This window comes from Lontra canadensis, unplaced genomic scaffold (assembly GCF_010015895.1).
Source record: "Lontra canadensis isolate GAN:19392208 unplaced genomic scaffold, GSC_riverotter_1.0 scaffold45, whole genome shotgun sequence".
NCBI lineage: Eukaryota > Metazoa > Chordata > Mammalia > Carnivora > Mustelidae > Lontra > Lontra canadensis.
Genome location: NW_022631039.1, coordinates 14863614 through 14876434, shown reverse-complemented (window position 1 = coordinate 14876434; position 12821 = coordinate 14863614). Strand labels below are relative to the sequence as shown.

Genomic DNA, 12821 nt, shown 5'->3' with positions numbered 1-12821 from the left:
TTCCCAATTCATCCAACGCGGCCAGCAGAACCTCAGAGATGCTACGAGAAAAATCACAGACCAGCGACCCCTGTGAACACGGAGGCTACACCCTCAACGGACCTCTGGAAAGCGGACTCAGCAGCACAGCGAGGACGACACACCACAATGAGCAGCTTTACTCGTGGAACGCACGGAGGGCCCCCCTGAAAACCCGCCAGCGTGACGCCCCACGCCAGCACAACGAGGGGAAGCCCACACGATCGTCCATCTCTACTAATGCAGCAACAGCGCTGGACTAAACCCGACGCTCGCGTACAAGCACTCAGCAAACCGGGAACAGGAGGCGCGACCTCCACGCACTGACCGCCGTCTCGGAAAACCCCCCCGGCTAACGTGATCCTCGACGGTGAAGGACTGAGAGCTCCTCCTCGGGGAGCGGGAACGAGGGGAGGGCGCCCGCCCTCACCACCTCCATCCCACACAGTCCCGGACACTCCGGCCGGGGCCGCCGGGCATGAGAACGAAGGAAGAGGCATCTACAGCGGAAAGGAAGGAGCAACACGATCTGTCTGCGTAGGACATGGTCTCATATGCAGAGAACCTGAACGCTCCAGGAAGGAGCTGTCGGAGTAAGGGAATCCGGCAAAGGAAGGGGCACAAAGTCAGCATGTGAAAACACGCCACGTTTTAATTATTTACTTATTTTTTAAGTAACCTCTACACCGAACATGGGGCTCTAACTCAGCACCCTGAGATCCAGAGCCAAATGCAGAACTGAGTCAGCCAGGGGCTGCAGTCAGTTGCATTTTTATACAGAAAGAGTAATCTGAAGGTAAATTGCAAGAACAAATCAACTTATGAGAGCATCAAAGACAGTAAAATCCTCAAGAAATAACCAAGTCGGTTAAAAAAAAAAAAAGCCTGTCTCATGAAAAGTACAAAATGTTATGGAAAGAAATCAAAGACATAAATACATGGAAACATACCCCATGTTATGGATTGGAAGACTTGATACTGTCAGAATGTCAGTGTTACCCAAAGCAAATCTACAGACTCAGTGCAAGCCCTACCAAAATCCCAATGACATAGTTTGCAGAAATGGAAAGTCCATCCTAAAATTCACACGGAATCTCTAGGGACCCTGGAGAGCCAAAACAATCTGGAGAAAGAACAAAGCTGGAAGATTTGCACCTCATGACTCAAAGTCCAATACTAAACTGCAGGCAGGGGTGCCTGGGTGGCTCAGTGGGTTAGAGCCTCTGCCTTCAGCTCACGTCGTGATCCCAGGGTCCTGGGTTCGAACCCTGCATCGGGCTCTCTGCTCAGTGGGGAGCCTGCTTCCTCCTCTCTCTCTGCCTGCTGCTCTGCCTACTGGTGATCTCTGTCAAATAAATAAATTCTTTTTTTTTTTTAAGATTTTTTTATTTATTTATTTGGCAGACAGAGATCACCAGTAGGCAGAGAGGCAGGCAGAGAGAGAGAGAGGAGAAAGCAGGCTCCCTGCTGAGCAGAGAGCCCGATGCGGGGCTCGATCCCAGGACCCTGGGACCATGACCCGAGCCGAAGGCAGAGGCCTTAACCCACCGAGCCACTCAGGCGCCCCAAATAAATAAATTCTTAAAAAACAAATAAACTGCAGGCATCCAAACAGTGTGACACTGGCATGAACAACAGACATATAGACCCACAGAACAGAATAAGCCAGGAAATTAACCTCTGCATTGTTGCAAAGATGATAGTTGACAGGAACGCTAAGACCATCCAATGGGGAAAAGACAGGGTTTTTGAGAAGCGGTGCTGGGAAGAGGCCCACATGCAGAAGAATGAGTCCGGACCCGCACCCAACAGCATATACAAAAATTAACTCAAAAATGGATCAAGGACCTAAACCTAAGACCACAGGTCTCCCTGTTGGGCCACAAAACAAGTCTTAATAAACTTCAGAAGACTGAAATCACATGACGCATCTTCTGTACCATGGTGTGAGACTAGAAATGCATTACAAGAAAACTGGGAAATTCATACGTGTGTGGAGATCCAAGCACACGCCACTGCACGACCAGTGGGTCAAGGGAGAAATAAAAAACTGAGACACGTGGAAATGGAATACACGGGAGCTCAGAGAGCCCAGTGACAACCATGGTGAGAGGGACGTCCACGGTGGGGGGCGTCTGCCTGGAGAAACAAGAAAAGTCTGTGGAAAAACAAGCAAGCTCCGCACTGCAAGGAACTGGAGAAAGACCAGATGGAGCATCTGGGGGCACAGCTGGGGAAGCGTCCGGTTCTTGGCCTGGGCTCTCAGCGTCATGAGATTGAGCCCCACATTGGGCTTCAAGCACAGCCGTGGAGTCTGCTTGGGGCTCTGTCTCCCTCTGCCCCTCTGCCAACACGCACGTGCTTTCTCTCTCCAAAAAAAAAAAAGAGAGAGAGAGAGAGAGAGACAAAAGGATAATAGAATGATCAATGAAACAAAGAGCTGTTTCTTGGGAAAGTCAAACAAAACTCACAAACTGTAGCTAGACTCACCAAGAAAAAAAGAGAGAGGACTCAAATCAATAAAATCGGAAATGAAAAAGGAGACCTAGGAGTGATACGGTGGAAACACTGAGGGTCGTACAAGACAGTTAGGAATAATTACATCCCCATCCCACAAATGGAACAAGAAACTAGTAAATCCCTGGGAATGTACAAGACTGAATCAAGGAAAAGGGAATCTGAAGCAAGGAGACTGAATCCGTGATCCAAAACCTTCTGAGAAACCTCCAGAACCAGACAGCTTCACTGCTGAATTCTTTTTTTTTTTTTTGAGGTACTTTTTCTTCTTTTTAAGATTTTATTTATTATTTGTCTGACAGATCACAAGTAGGCAGAGAGGTAGGTAGAGAGAGAGAGGGAGGAAGCAGACTCCCTGCTGAGCAGAGAGCCCAACATGGGGCTCGGTCCCAAGACCCTGAGATCATGACCTGAGCCGAAGGCAGAGGCTTAACCCACTGAGCCACCCGGGCACCCCCACTGGTGGATTCTACCAGCATTTAAAGAAGTAATACCAAGTAATATCAAAAAATAGAACATTTCCAAAAAAGGGAACACCTCCAAACTCCTTTCATGAGGCCAGCAGTACCCTGGCGAAATCAGACAAGGACACAGAAATTACAGGCCAGTATTCCTGACAGACACAGACTGTAAAGTCCTCAGTAAGATATTCATACATTGACTTCAACAACACATTTAAAGGATCATACACCGTGTTCGAGTGGGATTTACTCCAGGGATGCTAGTTTGGATCAAGAAATCCACTCGAGCAATCTCTCCTTTGCTGTCCTGCTCGCTGCTCCCTTGCAGCGTGTTCAAGAAAATTCTACGTCCTTAGGGAGGAAAAAAAAAAAAATCAATTTGGCATCCACAAGTCAATTGATGCGATACACTCCACTAACAAAACAAAAGAAAAAAGTCAAATGGTTTCAATAGAAGCAGTAAAAGCATTTGACAAAATTCAACATCCATTTGTGAGAAACAGCTGAAATAGAGTGGGTACAGAGGGTACGTGCCTCGGCACAATAAAGGCCACACAGGACAAGCCCGCAGCTCACATCACACTCAACGGCGAGAAGCTGAGAGCTTTTCCTCTAATTTCGGGAACAAGACAAGAATGCCCTCTCTCCACCTTTATTCCATCTGGTACCGGTAGTCCCGGCCAGAGCAACCAGGGAGGAGAAGATATAAAAGGCATCACAACCAAAAGGAAAATAGTAGAACTGTCACTATTTGCAGATGACACGTTATGTGTGGAAAACCCTAGGGGTTCTCCACACATGTGTACACACACGCAGACACAGCACGAGAATGGGTCAATGAATTCGGTGAAGTTACAGGACACTGTCAATGTACAGAAGCCAGTTGGGTTTCTCCACACTAATAACAGACCATGGGAAAGACCAGTTAAGAAAACAGTCCCACTGACAGGTACATCAAAAACAATAAAACACCTAGGAAGAGGGTCAGTCCAGGAGGTGAGAGACTTATGTCCCGAATGCTACGAAACCTTAAAGAATTGAAGACACAAATAAATGAAAAGGCGGCCCCTGCTCATGGCTGGAAGAATTAATACTGTTTGAACAGCCATACTATCCAAAGCAATCTACAGCTCAATGCAATCCCCAGCAAAAGTCCAATGGTATTTTTCACAGAAACAGAGCAAAAAATCCTAAACTTTGTATAAAATCACAGAAGACCCCAAATAACCAAGCGATTCTGAGAAAGGGGAACAAAGTTGGTGGCTTCATGCTTCCCAATTTCAAACATATTACAAAACTACAGTGATCAAAATACTACGGTGCTGGCGTAAAAACAGACACGTAGGTCGGTGGAACGGAAGAGACAGCCCAGAAATGGACCCGCCCATACAGGGTCAGTTAATCTATGATGAAGGAGCCAAGAATATACGATGGGGACAGGACAGTCCATTCAATAAACGGTGCTGGGAAAACAGGCCAGCCTCCTGCAGAAGAAAGGAACTGGACCCCTACCTCACCCCGTATGCAAGAATCAACTCAAAATGGATTAAAGACTTGAGTGTAAGACCCAAAACCATAAATCTCCTAGAAGAAAACAGAGACAGTGAGCTTCCTGACATGGGTCTTGGTGAGGATTCTTTGCTTTGACACCAAAACCAAAGGCAACAAAAGGGAAAATCAACCAATGGGACCGCATCCAACTGGAAAGCTTCTGCACAGCCCACCAAAGCCAAGGAAAACAACAAAAGGAAAAGGCAACCTGTGGAATGGGAGAAAACATTTGCAAATCACGTCTAATAATTATATCTACAATATATAAAGAACCCACACAACTCAGTAGCAAAACAAAACAAGAAAAACACCCAACAATCCCATTAAAAACTGGGCAGAGGCTCTGAAGAGAGCATTTTTCCAAAGGGGACGCATGCACAGGTGGCCAGCAGGTCCATGAGAAGCTCATCACGGATGCGCAGGGGAGGCACAGCAGGACCACGGTGCCGTCCCCCTCACACCTGTCAGAATGGCCACTGTCCAGACAAGAAGGAACGAGCATGACGGAGGATGTGGAGAAAGGGGAACCCTCGGCGCTGCTGGGGGGAAAGCTAATCGGGGCAGTCACTGCGGAGAACGGTGTGGGGATTCCTCAGCAAAGTAGAAAGAGAACAACGGTAAGATCCAGCCATTCCACTTGTGTGGATTTACCCGAGGGAAACCAAAACACTAACTGGAAGAGACGTGGTCAACCCCAGGCTCACCATGGCGCTGTTCACCACGGACAAGATGCGGCAGCAGCTAAGTGCCCACAGATGGACGAGGGCACATTGCCGATGCCGTGTGTACACACACCCTGAATATTGTTCTACCATAAACAAGAGGAGAACCTTGTCATTTGTGACAGAATGGAGGGACCTGGAGAGCGTTACGCTAAGTGAAATGAGTCAGAAAGAAAAATACCCTATGCAAGGGGAAAAAAAACTCCAAGCTCACAGACACGGGGGACAGACTGGTGGTTTCGGATGGGGGGTGAGCGGGGATGAGATGCACAGAGGGGGTCGAGTGGCACCAGCTTCGGGCATAAGCTAAGCAGGTCCCTGGATGTGACCAGTAACACTGTGCGGAGCTGTTACCTGTTTGTGGGGACACCCGCTCACTAGACTTCCTGCAATCACTCACAACACACACAGATCCCCGATCGGCGGGCTGTGCCCTGACACTAACATCAGACTCCATGTGAATTGCACTTCAGTTTTAAAAAGGAAGGAATTTTGCCACCTGCAACCACAGGGAGGGACCTGCGGACACGAGACGAAGAGTGCGGGACCCCACTTCTCTGAGGGACCCCAGAGGGCAGCTGGGGGGACGGGGGAGGGGGAGTGAGTGTTTAGTGGGGACAGAGATTTAGTTGGTGAAGATGGAAAGTTCTGGAGACCGCTAGTGGTGACAGCTGCATGGAGGGGAAGGCGCTGAAGGCCCCTGAAATGGACACACCCAAACAGGTTAAGACTGTCCGCTCCAGGTGATGCGTATTTTAACATAATAGAAAGAAGGGGGAAGGAGCCCTTCTCCACCATGGCTCAGGCCTGATGGGACCACAGGGAGCCTCTGCCAGGAGGGCAGCTGGCAAACCCACAGCCCCTGCCTGCCACCCTCGGATGCAGATGCTGGTGAAGCCCCTTCTGGCTCCTTCACAGGGAAATGGGACCCAGGAGCCGGCTCCCAGGCATGGGGGACCGCTGCTGGCAGGCCCCTGGTCGGAGCAGGGCTTCACAAATGGCCAACGAGGAGGGTGGGGCCTGAGTACAGGGCCCTTGTCCCCCTTCCAGGAGCTGTATCCTGGAGCAGCGTGGGCCCAGCTCACACTCCCCGGCCTGCCCAGCAGCTCCACATCCCTCTGGGGCAATCTCAGTCTAGTGAGTGTCCCCCGGCCTGGCGGCCCTGGCTGGCTGGGCCTCCCCTGCTGGGGTGGAGGGGGGGGGCAGCTGCTCCCCAGCCCCCCAGATACGGCGGCAGGACGTTGTGCGGGGGGACCTGCTGGCCTGAGGCCAAGGAGCACAGCCCGCAGGGTCCCGCACCATGTCAGGCCGAAAGTCACCTTGTGACCCAAGTCCTCCGACTCTGCCCTCTCAGACGCTTGCAGCCCGGCGCTCATAGCAGCCAAGAGGTGGGAGCCACGCAGGTGTCCTGGGTAGACGGCGGACGGAGCGGAGAGTGTCCATGTAACAGAAGCACGGCCACGCGAGCCGTGGACGGCCGCAGACACCATGCTGAGGGAATGCACCAGACACGAGGCAAACACGGCAGGACTCCTCTCCCACGAGGTCCAGGAGCCATCAGACCACCGACCCAGAGGCACGGGTGGGGCTGGAGGTGCACATGGGGGCCCGTGTTTCCAATTGACAGGATGGTAAGGCTCCAGAGCCCGATGCGGGGGAGGGGGCGCAGGGACGGGAAAGTACTTAACACCCCTGCACACCCAGCCGGCGCAATCAGTGAGCCTCCGACTCCTGGTCTCAGCTCGGGTCCTGATCTGGTCCGGGATCGGACCAGCTTCAGGCAACCTGCTCTGGTGGGGAGTCTCTGCTTCCTCTCTCCCTCTGCCTCTCCCCATGCTCGTGCCCCTGCCTGCAAGTATGCGTAGGCATGCTCTCTCCCCCACCAAATAATCTTAATTAAAAAAAAAACGTTTAAAATGATAACTTTTAAAAAATTTTGAGGGGCGCCTGGGTGGCTCAGTGGGTTAAAGCCTCTGCCTTCGGCTCAGGTCATGATCCCAGTGTCCTGGGATCGAGCCCCACATCGGGCTCTCTGCTCCGCGGGGAGCCTGCTTCCTCGTCTCTCTCTGCCTGCCTCTCTCTGCCTACTTGTGATCTCTGTCAAATTAATAAATAAAATCTTAAAAAAATTTTTTTTTGATTTAACCCCAAAACCAGGTGGGCCTCTACCCCAGAGATGGGTGCAGCCACCGCACCCACCCAGGAGGCCCTCTCCAAACAAGGCCAAATTCCTGAAAGACCACCCCCTACACACACACACACCCCAGCCGCTTCTGTCCTGGCTTACAGCAAGTTCCGAAAGGTCCTGTCCGCCATGAAGCCTTCCAGGGCTGAGCAAGCCGCTTCCGCTCTGAGGTCACCCGCGGGGCTGTGAGGGCACGTACTCAGGTTGCGGCTTAGCTGCCAGGACAGGCCCCCCAGGCCAGAGTCAGACCCCCGGGGCCTGGTTCCAGAAACGTGCTGGGAGCAGCCTAGCCTCCATGCAGCAGTCCCAAACCGTCCGTCTTGGCAGAAACCGGAACCTCCTCACCCAGCCGCCCGTGTGTCAGAGGCCCAGGTGCTCCCAGACTGGCTTTACCTGGTGCTTCCACGTGACTCATGCCCAGGTGACATGCATCAAAAGACCACAAGGTTATCACCCACACCCAAACCCAACTGAAGATGTGAGAGCCCCCAAGTCCTCCGGGAACATTGGACCTGAGGCTCAAGGGAAAGACTGTCATTTGTCCTGACGAGGTAGGCAGCTTGGGGGACGTGCCGAGCTGCCCCTCTCGACCCCCAAGATGGAGACCCAACCCAGGCCTTGCAGAGGAAGGGACCCATACACACTCAGTCCCCCAGGCCTGTCATGAAAGCCACTTCTCTGGGAGGCTGCTACCTGGGTCCCAGGCTCAAAGGAGAGGGCAGCCCACTGCTGGAGCAGGTCCTGTGAGGGCTGTGGAGACACCCCCAACCCCAAGGCTGCCTCCCTCCTGGAAGCCCTCACACAGCCAGCTGGCCAGGCCTGCCCAAATCTCCTGCAAAACCCTCCAGGCCTGGTGCTTATAGGTGGCCCAGGCCTGGCCTTCTGGCCCACAGTCCAGGGTCCCTGTGCCCCTGCCCCCGGCAATGCCCGGCTCCTGACTGACTATGGTGAGGCAGGGCAGCCCTGAGCCAGTCCGGGTCACCACAGAATGGCCCCTAGCCACCCGTCTGGGTCGCGGCAGGCACAGAACCTGGACAGACCAGGCGGCTTCATCCAAGCAGCGGAGACTGTGGGCGTGCATTCCATGGGGGTCACAAGGGAGGGCGCAGGGCAGCAAACCTCGCCCCCAACACCCCTGGAGCAGAGGGGAGGCCAAGAAGGGGGGAAGAGCTATAACACCAAGACACCTGCTCTGCCTTTGAAGCCCCACGTCCTCCAAGGTGGCTCAAGTTTCCGAGGCCTCAGTTTCCCCAGCTGTGAAATGGGGGCAATCGCCAGCATCTTGCCTGCTCCACAGGGCTGCCAGACAGATAAAGCAAGACACTGGTGTCATGGGCCAATTCTAAAAAAACCAGAGGCTTGGCCCAATGCCAGGGAAAGCTGGACTTGGAAGAACAGACCACTCCAGAGCCCAGCGTGCCTGCCTTGGAGCAGCACCCTCTGGCTGAGTGGGTGGGCTGGGCATGGCAGTGCTCGCTGTGAGGGGCGGGGTCCCTGCAGGGCCCAAGAGGCCAGGAAGCCCCCTGTCCCACCTGCCAGGCTGGCCCCCCCACCCCCCGAGGTCACTGGAGGGAGGCTCTGGCTCCAAAGGCGCAGCTCCTGAGCCGTGTAACTCAGAAGGAGAGAGACAGGGCCAGCTCTCCAGCCTGTGACCCCCCGCCTCCCCCCCACCCCCGCCACAGGCTGAGAGCTCAACGTGCTGGTGACCTCTCCCTGGTGCATCCCTTTTTCCGAAGCAAGTGAAAGTTCAGGTCTGGAGGAGGGAGGCAGGGAGAGAGTGAGCCAAGCCAGCCAGCTGGAAGGAGCAGAGCACAACAGTGGTGCCAATGCTGTCCCCCTGCCCCTGGCACCATCAGGGTGGGCCCTGCAGCTCCCCGGCTCAGGAGGCTGGGGGAGAGGCCACTGCAGCCTGCCTGGCTTCCAGAGAAGACTGTCGGCAGCACCAGGACACTCAAGCTCCTGGTGTAGCCTCTCTTGGCAACACCGCAGCTGACCAGCGGATTCCCAGGACCCGGGGCTGCCAAAGACCACCCCCAGCCCAGTGGGTAGGCAATAGAGGAACGTGAGCCACTGGGTCCCTTCTGGAGTGCCCAGAGGCTGCGTGTCTCCAATTGCTGTCTCAGGACAAACGCAGCCCCTGCCCCTGGGGGACGTAAGCTAGGTGTGTTCTGAGAAGTCTGAGCTGGGAGCCCCCACTGGGGTGTGCAGTGTCCCCCTGAATGCCTGGGGGAAAGAGCCCCTGAGCAGGGCTGCCCTCCTCCTGGAGGCAGCGGGAGCAGGTGCAGCCCTAGGGGCTGTTCCTTCCCCAACCTCCCCCTCACAAGGACCAGGGGCTGCTGCTGACGGCTCACAAGCAGGGTTCTGTCAGCCTGGAAGCACAGCCTGTCCTTTTCCTGTCAATCCCAGGACAAATCGCCCCAGGAAAGGAGAGGAAGCTCCTCAGGCCTCTGGCACCTTGGAAATCACCCCAGAGCAGGGCCACCCAGGAGCAAAGTCCAAGAGATGCCTGATGGGAGGATGGCGCAGGTGGACGGAGAGCCTGTTACAGGCAGGACGGCCCTGGTGCCCCACCTGAACTGGCCACCTGCCCAGAGCAGCCAGTTGCCAGGGTGGGGACAGGAGAGCCCTCACCCATGGGCCTTCCTCCCCCATTCCTCTGCTCAGAGCATGTGCAAAAGGGTGGCCCCAGGTGGGGGGCCATGACGTCACCTCCAGGTGGCGGGGAGCCAGGTGGACCCCCACACCCACACCCACACACATAAGCCGGGGGGCCGCTTGCCCTTTCTCTCTCTGCAGACACCCAACCGGGGCGATTTCCTCTTTCTCTGCGGAGCCGAGGTTTCGCAACGCGGCGGCGGTCCGCGGGTGACAGCGAGACACGCGGGGTGGGGGGGGGAGGGGGGAGGGGAGGCAACACAGCCGCAGGCTCCGGGGCCGCTGGGAGGCGACGTCCGGCTCCATGCAGGTGCACCCCAGGCCCGCGCCCCCGGCCACGCAGGCGCCACAGCTTTCCTCCTAGTCCTCAGGGCGGGCATCCAGGCCAGCACCCACCCCGGGCCGCACCCATCCTGGCCCCGCACCCACCCCGGCCAGCGCACCCGCCCCGCTCAGCATCTCCCCCGGCCCCTCGGCCAGCCCGGCCCCGCACCCACGCGGACCAGCCGCGATCCCGGAGGAACCCGCCCTGCCGCACCTACCCGGGGCGCCGCAGTCGGCGCATCTCGTGTTCCCCGGCCGCTGCAGCAGCTCCAGGACGGCCCTCCGCCGCTCCTTGGCCATGGCCGCGACGCCGCCCGCCCGAGATGCCGGGCCGGGGCCCGGAGCGTCCGCCCTGCCGCGCTAGGGCCCCACGCAGGCTGCCCGCCGCCCGCGGCCCTGCGCCATCCTGGGCGGCCTCAGCCCGCGCGCCGGTTCCGCATTCCTGCCGCCGGGCCCGGCTCCGCCGCCGCCGCCGCTGGTGTCTCCGCCGCGGCCGCTGAGCGTGTGCCGGCGCGGGGCCCGGGGAGCACCGCGCGTTCTGGCCGGCACGGCCCGCGGGCGGCCCCCAGCGGCGCGGGCGGGCGGGCGGCCTCCTTCCGCGCCCAACCCGTCCCCCAGCCCGCGCGCCTCGGGACCAGCCCGGCGGGCTCCCCGCTGCCCACCCCCATCTGAGCACAGCGCCACCAGCTCCACCAGTGGGGGGGGCTGAGCAGGCCCAGGTGGGCTCCTCCGTGAGCTCCTGGGGGTGGGGAGCAGCACCTGGACACCTACTGTGTGCCGGTCTGGCCCTGTAGGCCCACGGGCTGAGGGAAGGGGTGCCTGCTCACACCATCCCTGCCCCAGGGAGGAGATGGCCAGCAGGCTCCAGCAGCCACAGGAGGGACACCACAGTGGGGTCTCCATGCCAGGAATAAAGCCCCACCATGTCAGGAGGCAGGGACCCGGGAGTGAGAGAGAGGGGAGAGACAGAGGGGACAGGTAATGGGTGTCCCTTCCTCTGCCTGCCTCTGCACTTTCCCGAATTCTTCCCATCTTCTTAAATTATGGATCCAATGATCCACACAATTGAAATAAGCATCCCATTAAAGGATTACAGCTTCTCTCTATCCCCATCCCAGGCAATTCCGAGCCAAGCTCTGTGAACCATCCCTCTGCCTCCTTCCAGAATGGTCCTCAGCCTGTGGTACACCAGGGGAGTCCCCAATCCTTCTGACCTACCACTGGGTTTTTGGGTGTTTTTTGGTTGATTTTCACTTAATAAGACCTTGCTTATCTTCCAAGTCCATACATACAGACCTCCTTCTCTTTCAGTGACTGCGTTCTACTCAGCTGACCTGTGACGTGTGCACCCGGCCGCGGGCAGAGGAGCATTTAGGGTGTTTTCAGTGCGTCAGGGTCACAACCACCCCCCCCCCCCCCCCCCCGCCAGTATCTCATGAGTGGATTCCCATCACAAAGGAGCCCCTCCGGGACATGGAGAAAGGCACTGCCGTTGGCAGCAGACCCTGCCAGTTGCCCACGGTGGGGCCGCACCAGCCTTGTCCCACCAGGTGACTGCTTCCCGGGCCGTGGTCACCTCGGGGGACACAGAGCTTCTGGGCCTCGTCCATCTGGCCGGCAGAATGCGGCACGCTGCTCCCCCCTGCTAAGCCAGCGGGGCTGTGGTGCACTGTGCCCAGCTGGCCACACGTCTCTCTCTGCCATCACACTGGAGCCTCCTGAGCAAAGACAGACGGCGTTTTCTCCTCTGGACCCCTGTGCCAGGCTCGGAGCCTGCCACCCAGCATACATGAGGAGAACGTTGCTTAACAAAGATGTTCATGACAAGTTACAGCTACTAACTAGTTAACTAGGCATCAGGTTAAACCCCTCAATGGACTTTCTCATTTAACTCCCATTTTATGGGGAAACTGAGGTACAGAGCAATCCAATCAGTGGCCCAAAGCCACACATGGGTTCCACATGTCAGGACTGGGGTAAACGCGGGACCAGAAAAAGAGACGCACACTGGGAAGGCTGCCCAGAGAGGGCAGAAAGGAGCATGGACCCACAGAGGGGCCGCAGAGAGGTCTCGGGGAAGAGCAGGTGTGGACCCGGCTTCCTGCAGGAGGGAACCACATGAGCAGAGGGCCACAGCCTGCCCAGGGTGGGTCCTCTGCCATCTCTGTCTTCCCTTCTTCTCTGTCTTCCCTTCTTACTGAGGAGGTGATGACATCCCCGGGGCGGGACAGGGGGTGAGAAAAGAGAAGTCAGGATGTGAAACCAGAGTCCCCAAAGGAGGCAAGAGCCGGAGCTACAGCCCCTGTCCTGGGCTTCCCGGCAAGGGGTGGCACCCACAGGATCCAGACGGTGACAACACAGCCTGGGCTGGGCCAAAACCAGACTGGG

At 56.5% G+C, this 12821-nt stretch overlaps 1 protein-coding gene across 1 annotated transcript in view; it reads right to left on the bottom strand.

Moving 5' to 3' along the window:
• ADAP1 (ArfGAP with dual PH domains 1) overlaps positions 1-10854 on the bottom strand; it is a 48915-nt gene extending 38061 nt beyond the window's left edge. The window contains exon 1 of the mRNA XM_032872834.1: positions 10652-10854. Within this exon, the coding sequence (XP_032728725.1) occupies positions 10652-10733 (82 nt within the window). The 5' untranslated portion in view covers positions 10734-10854. The remainder of the gene's footprint in view (positions 1-10651) is intronic.
• Between the last annotated feature and the right edge of the window lie 1967 nt (positions 10855-12821).